General features: G+C 46.0%; 1 protein-coding gene across 1 annotated transcript in view; it reads right to left on the bottom strand.

Annotated features, from left to right (window-relative positions):
- Window positions 1-584: 584 nt before the first annotated feature.
- CASQ2 (calsequestrin 2) overlaps window positions 585-12,658 on the bottom strand; it is a 65,403-nt gene continuing 53,329 nt past the window's right edge. Inside the window, exons 9-11 of the mRNA XM_032249635.1 lie at window positions 5,520-5,620; window positions 3,113-3,187; window positions 585-1,970 (exon numbers count right to left, since the gene is read on the bottom strand). Of these exons, the coding sequence (XP_032105526.1) occupies window positions 1,776-1,970; window positions 3,113-3,187; window positions 5,520-5,620 (371 nt within the window). The 3' untranslated portion in view covers window positions 585-1,775. The remainder of the gene's footprint in view (window positions 1,971-3,112; window positions 3,188-5,519; window positions 5,621-12,658) is intronic.

Genomic DNA, 12,658 nt, shown 5'->3' with positions numbered 1-12,658 from the left:
TACTTTGTGATGGGCAAAGTGCTAAGTGCTAGGGATACTAAGATAAATTTCTTGCCTCTAAGGAGCCTGCAATTTAGTGAAAATTTAGTGAAAATTGCAGGCTCCTTAAATGATTAGTGTCATGGTCCAGGGATGGAAAAAGCTCAGAGGTGACGGGGCATCCTCAGGTCACCCAGACAGTTGGATAAATGGTGCTATCACCCACCCAAACTAGGACTCCATGAAGAGGAGAAGGAGATGTTTAGGGGAGAAGGCAACGAGTTCAGGTTTTGTTGTATTGAGTCTAAAGTGCTTTACAACATCAAGTCAAGATGTCCGGAGGCCGTTGAATGAATGGGTCTAAAAATAAGTGAGGGGTCAAGGTTAGAGACTCAATTTTGGAGGTCATTAGCGCATGGATAGTATTGATGGGCATGATGACATCACTTTGGAAGAGTGTGTAGAGTAGAGATGCTAGGAAACACCATCATTTAAAGAGCAGGCAGAGGAAGCGGGGCTGGAAAGGAAGAAATAAGGAGGTAGGACTGGAGCCAGATGAGAATGAGCAGAGTCAGAAAAATCAAAATAGGATTTTCAACAATGTCTGAATGTTTTCAAAATATGAGTTTATTGACAGGATTAGGCAATATTCCACAAAAGGATTGCTCTATTTTCAAAACATTTGCACAGTGTCTTATGCATGTTCTGAAAGATTGAGAAAATAAATTAGAAAATTATACTGCACACTTAACACTAAAACTACCAAGCACAATTTAACTTTTAGACAGCTCGGAAGGCACTTCGGGATTTTTTTTTTTTTCAGCGCCTCAGGGCATCATTACGAACTCCAATTATTGTTGCCCTGACCAACTGCGTGAGTACTGATAAGTGAAGAGTTAATTGACTGCTGGATAAAGCAACCTTTCATCTAAATGGGAAGGCTCACTAGCAGCTACAGAGAAGGGGTATTCAGATCCCAGCTTAGGCTAGGAAGCCAGCTGACCCGATCAGAGACATGAACCCATCAGAAAAATGTGAAACCTTTCATCTTTCTAGTTTTCCCCCACCCTCCACTCCTGCTGATGAATATGTGAGACTTGACAACTAGAGGGAAGTTCAGAGAGCAAGTCAACCTCCTATTCCTGTTATTCCTGTTTCCTAATATACTAGAAATGATGGTGGCCTGTACACGTTTCTGTATCCAAGTTCATAATGATATGAATGACCATCACTTGAAATAAGTTTAACAGAGCCATGAGAGTATGATTTATAAGTTTGCTTCCAAGGCTGAGGCTTCCCTAAGAACTGTCTTGGCTAGAGGAGGGATCTCGACTGATGTTCAAGGTATGGAAGGAGCTAAATCATTAATCATGTATCTTCCCTGGGCTCTGATCATAAGGTCACTCGATGCCTATGAGTTAGCAAACTGTCAATTCTGTTACTGTCATAGTCAAAGTCAAGTAAACTTGTGTTAGGGAATTGTTCATCCCAGACTGCCATGTTCAGGCACTGCCATGACCCCTGATGGTCCGCCAAAGAACAAGATCTGTTCCATGAGAGTCAAGATAGTCAACACGGAGATCATTTCCCTCCTGTCCCTGCTAAGTGGGATTGCTGCATTTGAAAAGGCATTCGCTGAATGATACTGTTCCTGTTGCGAAGGGAGAGGACAAAGAAATGATGGAAAAGGGAAAGGAGCTGGCTGGGTGTGGGGCGGCTGCTTGCCGCCACCTGTGCTGTCTGTGTGGTAGTGGGTAGCTGTGACTTTGTTTTCATCAGAATTGTTTGGAGTTGGGCTACTCATCATTATCATCGTCACTGTCATCCTCTTCATCAGAATCATCGTCATCATCATCATCTTCACCTTCATCTTCATTGTCATCATCTTCAGTGTTTATCTTTCCAGAAAGCACATCTTCAATCCAGTCCTCCAGCTCCTCAGCAGTTGGAAGGTCGTCATCATCTGGAATCTCCATCCAGACACTGTCAGCCTGCAGTGAGGGACAAAATGAATGAGTGAGTGAATGCATGAAGGCTGAGCCAGACCAGGGGTAGCTGTGCTGAGTAGCTATGCTGAGTGCCCCCAAGTCTCTTACACTTATTAGGAATGTGCACATTGTTCAATGGAAATGCCATACTGCAAAACGGAACGTGTAGTATACTGTTTGTGTAGCATAAAAGGAAATGTGTATCCCATTACCCATTGGAATATATATATATATATATGAATGACAGTAGGGATTGCGTCAGGGAAGTAAGAAATACTTTTTATTTTCACCTTCTATTTTACTGTTCTGTTTTAAAATGTTTTCACTTGAGCATATTTTAAAAGTTATGTATTATTATTATTAATTTTAAAGTAGTTTACACAATAAATGAATGTAGATTTTGTAAACTAAATGAACATCTACCAACAGGGCAAAAGGACATTGCTAACTGGGCCCCATTCTTAAGAGATTCTACCCCAATTAATTATGGCTCTAATGATCTTCTGTGATCATCCCTTTCTGTCCACTGTTTGCCTGGTTGTATCTGTCCCAACTTCAGTTTTATGATGGTGGAGTTGAATCAGATGTCTGATTCCTCTGAGATCTAAGATTTCTTCACGTTCTGCCAGTCCACCTCACGAGTCTGTCCCACCCTCAGCTCAACAGTGCCTGAATCATGAGGAGAAGCCCCTTACTGGCATATGATTTCTTACTTCCCTTCTGCAGGCCTGGTCTCCTGGCTATGGTATAGTTGCCTGCCTGGGATTCTGGGCCACAATGGCCCCATTACCCATGGCGCAATGACGGCTTCTGGTGTGGGTTCCCTTCTATAAAGAGACCTTGTTGTTCATTGTTTGGCTTTGGGGGTAAATACTGGAGAGTTTACTTGAGGGGAAAGTTCCAAATCGTGATTCCGGAAAGGCTGGCCCATACACCAGAAAATTGCTCATGGACAGCCATGGAGCCACAGATTGGGACTGGCTAGGAGACCAGGCGTGGAACACACTAGCAAGTTTCCTTGGGCAGGACCCCTGCCCTCTTCTGAAAAGGCTGGACTCCTATCGATGCTCCTACAATCTAGGCTGTGTAGCAGAAGACAGGGCAGGCCAGGGGTGCCTGAGCAAGCCTTCAGAGGGGGTACTCACATCTGTCACATTCACCACCCCAATCTGTGGCCTGAATAGGTCAATCTTGAAAGTCTTCTCCCAATAGGCAACGAGCTGCAGCAACAAAAATGAGACAGCAGGCAGAGGACATTTTCTGAGAAGGCCACTTTCTGTGGCTGGACCCACCCGCCGTCCCATTGCAGTAACTGGGTCACCATTTGTTAAAGGTCTTCAAAACAGCTGTGGGCACTTAGCAAATTGAAGACTTAGGCTCAGACTTAAAGCACTTCAATTAAGCGTTAAATAAAAGATGACATAGCATAAATTATGGAAACATGTAAGTGTCTACAGCTGTAAGAAAGAATATTACAGAGGTGGTCTAATGTTGCTTCCCAAATTACCTGTGGCTCTTTTATAGTTTATGGAGTCATTTTCTCCACCTCTTTTTTAATGTCCCATTTTTAAAATCCCTTATCTTGTGCCACCGTGCTACATGAGATATGGGAAAGCCATGATGGGTCATAAGTTGCCTCGTAAGAAGTCTTCTTCATTCAGCCAGGCTTGGACTGCATGTGGATAAATCTCCGACTGGGCAAAAATAAAGGAGCAAGGGGCCACAGTTTTTTTGTTTTTGTTTTTTTTAATGGAGATGATTCAATGGTAGAAAATCTCCCAAGCAAATATATGGCCTAAGGGGGACTGGGGATATTCAAGAACCTGGAAATAAGAAGACTCTGAAGATTTCTTCTTTGCAAACACCAAGACAAACACATAGAACTGGCCAGAGGAGAGGCCAGGAGCGGCTCATGCCTGTTGTCCCAGCACTTTGGGAGGCCAAAGTGGGCAAACTGCTGGAGCCCAGGAGTTGGCAAACAGCCTGGGAAACAGTGAGACCTTAGCTGTACAAGAAAATTTTAAAATTAGTTGGGAATGATGCTGCACGCCTGCAGTCCCAACTACTCAGGAGGCTGAAGCAGGAGGACTGCTTAGCCTTGGAGGTTGAGGCTGCAGTAAGTTGAGACTAGGCCACTGCACCCCAGCCTGGGTGACAGAGTAAGACCCTGTCAAAAAAAAAAAAAAAAAAAAAAAGGAACTAGCCAGGAGAACTGCGAACCATCTGCAAGCTTGTGTAACAAAACAGATAAAGTAGAAACGCAACCAGGCAGAAGCCAGATCAACAAAGCTGTACTGTATGCAGCCTTACATGGCCATGACTTTGTTATAATTACCCAGTGCTACGACACTGGTCTCAAGTATCACGGAAGCCTCTGCCTTTGATTCACCCCTCCTCTACATAGGACTGATTTTCAGGACTCTTGAGATCCCTCTCAATTTTCTCTATTTAATCATAGTATCATCCGTCATGACCTATGCAACTCATACTTCCTGGAAGAGAAAGTCATCATTCATAACCTAATGATAACTAACTTATACTGATTACTGCAGTAAGCTTTTACCTAAAGGAGTCGGTAGGCCAAGCTTTAGCATCGTGTAGACCTCGGTTGGAATAGCACATCCATCACTCTCTAGCGTTCCCCTCCCCAGCTATCATCCTCTCCACCTTGTGATAGGGATTATAATGGTACCTACTTCACAGTGTGGTTGAGAGGATTCGCTGTGAAGAGGCATGGAAAGTATTACTATGGTTCCAGGCATACGGTAGAGTATATCTGCTATGCTTATTATCTGAGATTATTATGTATTCCATGGTTGCGTTTGGCATCCGAGGAGGTGAAATGGGCAGGAGTACTTGAAGAAACCCAGTGGCGCCCCCCATCCAGTGTGGGAGGTACATGGGTTCAATTCATGTAGTGTACAAATTGTGCTCATTCCTTTTGAAAGCTAAGTATAATCAAAGCATTTGGGTGTCCACAAAGCTTTTGGGTGTTCATTGATCATGGACACTGGCAAGAGTGTGGCCTTGAAGTTTCTTGAATGTTCTTCATGGGCTAGATACTATGCTAGGTCCTGGGGGAACACAATGAACATGACAGGTATGTTCTGTTTCTCTGTTTCTCTCCACCAAGTTCTGAACTCGATGTAAAATGTTCATGTCTGATTTTTATTACTTAGTCATTCAGGTGGCCTCAGAATGATGGTCCCCACCCAGAAAATAAAAATAGTTCTGGGGACAGCGAGTGGAGTAATGAGGAGCAGCTCTGGAGCTGCTGCCGAAGTTGACCCTCCTTCACTTGGGTGGGCCCCCAAGGGTCAAGGGGCTTCAACTCCTCGTCTCCAGGGAGTGAAAACACTAAGCCTAACCCTTTCAGTGTCAGCACCAGGCCCCAAGTTCAATACTGCCCCAAGGGCTGAGACCCCCCACACTGGATGGGGGCTGCCACTGGGTTTCTTCAAGTGTTCTTGCCTAATTCACCTCCTCGGATGCTAAACGCAATCATGGGGCTGTGGCAGCGACAGAGGGTGGGGTCTGGCTGGATCCACTCACCAGAGGAAAGTCGTCGGGGTCGATCCACAGGATGCTCAGGTCGGGGTTGTCAGTATTGTCCCGGGCAACCTGTTTCAGGATCTCCAGGAATTCGTAGCCATCTGAAGCAGGATTCAAGAGAGTTGAGTAACACCTGCACATACATACACAGCTTCTAACGTTGAGAGCAGAGAGTGCGGTTTTTCCATGAGGACTTCTTAGGCCATTTGCTGCTTACCCTCAATTATAGGATTACTCTATAGAATGAGTCAGATGAAAGCTGCAGGCACAAAGCAGCTTATACAAAGGAAACAATAAAAAATTTGAACAAAGGATTAAAAGTTCACAGAGAACTGGCTGGTTTTTAACTGGAAGCCGAACTTCATTTGTGAAAACTGCCCAGCCTTGGGTCAGAAAGTCAGTCCCAGAACAGAGAAACTCCTGCCTGTCCTCACTGATCCTCTGCCATCTCTTGAAACGGATACTTTGCTGTCCCTCAGAGTCCCCAGTAACACTTGCTCTAGGGACCAAGAATGTTTAACCCTGGACCCTTAGTTATCTACAACCTGGAATTCCTAAAACCTTCCAACCAAGCGAGCTTCTGATTTACAGTTGGTTTCACAGCTCTGAGAGAGTAAACGGGCTTCCCTCCCTCCCTCCCTCCCCTTTTCCTTGTACACTGTGCCTTCCCTCTGTTCAGTCACCAGCAGTCACTGCCCCAAGGGTGGGATGATTCATAAGAAAAGCAGAGAGGAGATTTATAAGCTTCAAGAACATGAACTTTTTAGCTTTAAATGCTTAAATCTTGAAGGACTGGGAGCATACAACTTTTGCCATAAACAAAAACTGTAGGAGAATGTTCAGTAAGAGGTAACAAATTCTCAGCTGTCAGCACCACTGCCAACCCCCAACTAGAAACTGAAAAAATAGTTCAGATTTTGGAAGGCCCCTGAGAATAATAAAGTGTGCCCGTGTGTGTGCGTGCGCGCTCGTGTGCACGTGTTTGTGTGTATTCGTGCGTGTGCATGTGCAGAAACACAAGCCATGTGTGCGTGTGTGTCCATGTAAAGAATCTCCATTGTTTCAGGGAATCACGAGAGTGAGGAAGACCCATGATTTGTTTCAGAATTAAACTCAGGCAAATGAAAAGATTCCAGAATCCCTTGGAGAACCCTCTAGTACAGGAGCACTAGGGCAGAAAAGCCTGCCTGAAGTCCCCATGGAGTTGTTTGTCATTCTAAGGAGCCTGAACACGCTGAGGGGAGGCAGTTCAATACTAGTCCTTTAGTTGGGGTGGAGAGGACCAGTGGTAACCTGCTTGGAGCAAGAGCCAGAGGTCAGACAGAATGACAGACTTCTTTGTAGATGCCAGCATGGACAGATGAGGGTGACCCGTAACAGATGTACACCCCACTCAGCTATGCCTGGGAACCAGAAGCCCCTGGACCCCTCCGGATGGTGGGGTTCGGGTGGAAGGCCATTAATTCTCAGACCCAGCTTCCCCCATTCAGTGGTATATACTCCATATTGAAATTTAGGTTTAGTTCTAAATAATAAAGTTTGCATAGCTGAATTTGTGGCTTGAAATTTATACCTGGAATACAAGCAACTCACCAGCTGTTTGGGAATTCTATGTGGTAACTGTGTTTTCTTTGCAAAGATTTTCTTCTTTTGCCCGGAGTCTCAGCAAGCTTGAGCTCCTCCCTGATTAGCAAGCCTCTCCTCTCTGCAGGAATGCTAGCTTTTGTTTGGCTATTTTGGACTCTTGGTAAATTTTTTTCTACACTTCCTTATCTCTAATGCGTTCCAGGCAAAATGCATACTATTCTTAGCAACTCTGCTTTGAGTTTTTGAGTTGGTGTAGTCACTGTTGCTAGCTCACACTGAAGATTCAGGCTGAGCCCCGCTTAGGCCTTAGTACCTGGGAAGCACAGCGACCTCTACTGGAAAAGAAGTTTCTTTATTTTCTTTCTTTTTTTTTGTTTTTTTGTTTGTTTGAGGGTCTCTGTTGCCCAGGCTGGAGTGCGTGGTGGGATCATAGCAGCTCACTTCAGCCTACACCTCCCAGGCTCAAGTGATCCTCCTGTGTCAGCCTCACAAGTGGCTAAAACTACAGGTGTGTACCACTATGCCCAGCTGTTGCATTTTTTTTTTTTAATTTTTATTGTTTTCTTTTTGTAGAGACAGAGGTCTCGGATTGTTGCTGAGGTTGGTTTTGAATTCCTGGGCTCAACAGACCCTCCTGCCTCAGCTTCCCAAGTGCAGGATTACAGGCATGAGTCACTGCGCCAGGCCATAGAAGGGGTCTTTATGGCCAGTAGCCACTTCCTGCAGAGAGGCAGAATGTACCTAGGTGGTTGTTTAATCTATGCTGATAACCAGATTGCAAATGAAAGTATGACAGACAGCGGAGATTGACAGGGCCCTAAGCTTTCGACTTGATTTATCTGTCGTTGCGGGGCTGGGGGTGGAGGTGGGGTAGGGGTACTGCTCCTGCTGCCTGTAGGTAGTATAGAAGGCCCTGCCCCCCCCAGTGTCTCACTGGCTGCCATGTGTGGACACTATGGGTCTTCCTTTGGCCTTGTGTCTGTCACAGGAGAGGGAAATAGGGTGCCAGCTTGGTTATCTGTAGAGATAGGAATCATAATACACAGACCACAGGAGGAATTCCTCAAAAACAACTTCAGTTACTGTTTTTAGCTGCAGAAAATAAAGAAATAATAATCAGTGAGGTGCCACTGCCAGTACTTTAAAAGACGAGAGAGAATCAAATGTAAAAGGGATGGGACAAATCTGAAATTCACAAAGAGGATGAAATGCAACAGCACAGACCCAAATGAAAGCAGAAAGTGAGCCTGAGGTACAAGAGACTGCTTCACATAAAGGAAAGGATAGACTAGGTGCACACAAGCGTTGTGGAGGGGCAGGGTCTGTGACCCAGAGCTACAGGCTGAATACACAACGGAGCGCTGTTGTTTTCTTATGGGAAAAACTCACTTAACATTGGGATTCAGCAAAAGGAATGTCGTATGCAAGAACATACATACTACATTCCTATTTGACATTCTAGGGCAGGTTAAGAGACAAAAATAAAAGCTGAACTGTGCTAGAAAAATCAACTGGTTTGTAGTTTTTATGTAACTACACAATGTAATTGAACTCAGGTCTTAATTCTGCACATCTGGAGCCACTTCCACTGTCTCCTACCCTCTGAGTAAAGTCAAAAGTGGGTCTCAATGCCCATTTTTTAAAAAATGAAAGGGTTTTTTTTTTTTTGAGACAGAGTTTCGCTCTTGTTACCCAGGCTGGAGTGCAATGGCGCGATCTCGGCTCACCGCAACCTCCGCCTCCCGGATTCAGACAATTCTCCTGCCTCAGCCTCCTGAGTAGCTGGGATTACAAGCACGCGCCACCATGCCCAGCTAATGTTTTGTATTTTTAGTAGAGACGGGGTTTCATCATGTTGACCAGGATGGTCTCGATCTCTTGATCTCGTGATCCACCCGCCTCGGCCTCCCAAAGTGCTGGGATTACAGGCGTGAGCCACCGCGCCCAGCCACGGGTTTTGTTTTTTGTTTTTTTGAGACTGAGTCTCACTTTGTCACCCAGGCTAGAGTGCAGTGGTGCGATCTAGGCTCATTGCAACCTCCACCCCCTGGGTTCAAGCAATTCTCCGCCTCAGCCTCCTGAGTCTGAGATTACAAGTGCCCGCCACCACGGCCAGCTAATTTTTTTTTTTTTGTATTTTTAATAGAAACAGGGTTTCACCACCTCGGCCAGGCTGGTCTTGAATTCCTGACCTCATGATCCACCTGCCTCGGCCTCCCAAAGTGCTGAGCCACTGTGCTCAGCCAGAAGGTTTTTGTGAGGAGAATGTTCTTTGTGTCTATGGAGAAGCAAAGCAATCTCAAAAACCATTCAGAGAATAAATTAATAAATAAGGTTGACATTAAAGCTGATAAAGTTTCCTCTAGATCCAAGGGCAGGTTTCTGACGTTCAATGTGATGAATCCTGTAATGGGCAATGTCTATGTCCCTGAACATTTTCAATAACAGAACAGAGCCCATTCTTCAGGGGGTCAGCCCAGCATGACCCTTAAACACACAGACTCGGGTCAAATGACCTTGGCCAAGGTCCTGGTCGTACACTTAGAGCAAGTTATTTAATGTCTGTCTCCTCATCTGTAAAACGGTGATGATGACAATGACAGTATCTACTTCATCGGGTAGCTGTGACTTAAATGAATCAGCATCTCTGAAGCACTTCGTGCCTGGAATATAGCAAGCTTTAGCCATTATTCTACTTAAATTACTTGACGTTCAATGTTCAAAGGCAAGGAAGCTGGCTGGAGCCCCCTAAGCCTAGCCATTCCTCCGTTCGTTTACCACACCGGTATTAAGTTCAGTGATCTGGGCACCGGGAGTGGGTGAGAAGCAGTCTTGCATTCATGTGGTAGAGAACACGCTTGCAGAAAATCACATCAAAGACAGTATAGTGTGGGGCAGATCCTTTCGGCTCCTGTGGCCGATTCTGTGACTAAAGGCTTCAGGGATGGCTGTGCCAGCTGGTGTGACCACAAGAACCCTACACTTAATAACTGGGTCAAGGAAAGGTTTAATTCCTTTGCTTTTAAGGCATTAGCCTGTGTGGCTATTCCTGATCGAAGGCTTACAAGCCTTACACGCTCTCCTCTTCAGACCCCGGCCTTGAGCGCAGACCTGTTAGAATGGATTCTCATTAATCTGGGAAAGCGAGTTAAAGCAGCTAACCCAGTCTCACATGTATTCAGTTGCTAAAATTGTAAGTTACAATTCAGTTTTTTCCAAAGAGAGCTTCTGTTTTCTTTGTAAAACTGGCAGGTCCCCCGGAAAAGGGAAAAATTATCTGGATCCTCCCTTTTTGACCAGGAAGGCAGGTCCCACCTCAGCCTCCCAAAGTGCTGGGATTACAAGGCATAAGCCACCACGCCCAGCCACATTTAACTTTTGTAATTAGATGTTAAGCAAGGACTAGGCCACTGTTAAAATTATACAGATGAATGAGTTTGAAATGAGTAAACATTTCCTTTATCAGTGGTAGACATGGCTTGGAGACCTTTCAAGATTGTGATCATGTATGTTTCAGAAGGAATATAGCCTATACTTCAAAAAAATATAGAGAGAAAAAGGGGTAAATACTATTCAGAGATGTGTAGGCTAACAGTTACCTAGACATAGCAAGCAGAGGACTGTTCTCTGCAGTTATCAGATTAGCATCAGTTCTCAAAACCAGAAGACACCCCTGCAACACAGACATTCCAGATCTCCAGGTAGGTGAATAGCCTCCACTCAGAACATTGGTCTCTTTCGAATATTTCCAGGACGGAGACCCTTTGACCTTGCCAAAGACTGCTTGATCATTCTAACAGCCAAGAATCTTATCTTTGCATCCAACTGAAATCTCCTTTTTTTTCACATGATGTTTACTCCCCAAATTCTTCCTGTATGGACACAGGACATTGCTCTTTTTTGTTTTGTTTTGAGATGGGGTCTCACTCCAGTGTGCAGGCTGAAATGTGGTGATATAATCATGGCTCACTGCAGCCTTGACTTCCCAGGCTCAAGTGATTCCCCCATCTCAGCCTCCTAAGTAGCTGGGACCAGAGGCACATGCCACCATGCAGTTAATTTTTTAAATTATTATTTGTAAAGATGAGATCTCTCCGTGTTGCCTAGGCTGGTCTTGAACTCCTGGGTTCAAGTGATCTTCCCACCTTAGCCTCCCAAAGTGCTGGGATTATAGGTGTGAGCCACCACTCCCAGCCAGGACATAGGACATTGTTCTTCATATGCAGAAAGTCCATAATCATGCTGCTCCAACCCTTACTTTATGAGTGTCTACTGAACACTTACTGGGTGCTGAGTACTTTTGTGTTTGATTTTTATGACTAGTCTTGATGGAGGTTAGGAAAATTTTATCATGTCCATTTTAAAGAGGATGGAATTAAGACCCAAGGCAAGCAAATGACTTCCCCAGCATCACACGTGAGCAAATGGTAGAGCTGGGAGTTGAACTCAGGTCTTAAGTCTGCACATCTAGAGCCAATTCCACTGTCTCCTACCCTCTGAGGTCTCCGCACTCCCAATGTTGCTGCCCTCTTCCTTCCTTGAGTTTGTGCTTGCGATGTTTAAGCCCAGTGTGAAAGCTTCAACATCAGGGAAGCAGGGGCTGGGACACTAAGGAAACTGTCCATGGTGCCGCCCCGGGGGCTGGCTGGCTGGCCTCTGCCTTCCCATGGAGGGGTCCCTTCCCCACCTTCAAACCATGCTGCCAAGCCCTCGCCTCCCAGCAGCTGCAGTGCGATGGGTTGGCTAACTCAGAGATGGCTCTGAGTGGGGCTGGCGTCTCAGAGATGGATGTAAATAAAGACACCTGGTGCTGTGAGACCAGCATTTCCTCTCCTGCCATTCAGCCTTGGAGTCTTGAAAGACCATGACCCACGGCCAAGGGATGCACGTTGAGCCAGGAGGTTTCCCACGGCAAGCGAGCGGCCCCTGGGAATCACAGCTCTGTGGGAGGAGAAACTGGTGATTATCCTCTCCTGTTTCCCTGGCAGGGACTGGTGGGAATGAGCCTTCATCAAGCCCTAGGGGACCTGTCCCAGGCCAAGCACAGCCATGTCAGGACACAAGGCCACATTCGGCAGAGCTCATGTGTCTCCCATCAAGCAGTGGCCCAGGAGTCAACAGGCCCGCAGCACGCAGCAGCCCGGGAGTGGACGGGCCCGCAGCACGCAGCCTGCCCTGCCCTGCTGTCTGTCCTCATGGCCCCACTCCTGAAGGAGCTGGCTGTGCTCACTCCACAAAGGCACTGAAAAGAACCCTTCCGGACTCCATGCCATGGGAAGTTCTGGGCCTCAGGGTCTCTGCTCCTGTGAGGAGCAGCCTGGGCTTGGGAAGGCCAAGCCCTTCTCGTGGGGTCCTGCCCGTGCTTGTGTGGCAGCTGGACAGATAAACGGCCAGGGCTGTGGCCATACAGTCTAAAAGTTATATCTAAAGAGGTCATTGGGTCTGGAGTTTAAAGACCTTGCACAGGTCACTTAGCCTCTCCCCTTTCATTTCCTCCTCTGAAAGTGGAGAGAACAGCTGCCACATGACCTCTCGGGCATGTTGATAACAAC

The sequence above is a fragment of the Sapajus apella genome, unplaced genomic scaffold (genome assembly GCF_009761245.1).
Source record: "Sapajus apella isolate SASKATOON/1434 unplaced genomic scaffold, GSC_monkey_1.0 scaffold69, whole genome shotgun sequence".
NCBI lineage: Eukaryota > Metazoa > Chordata > Mammalia > Primates > Cebidae > Sapajus > Sapajus apella.
The sequence above is the reverse complement of the archived record's forward strand: the minus strand, read 5'-3'. Positions and strand labels throughout refer to the sequence as shown.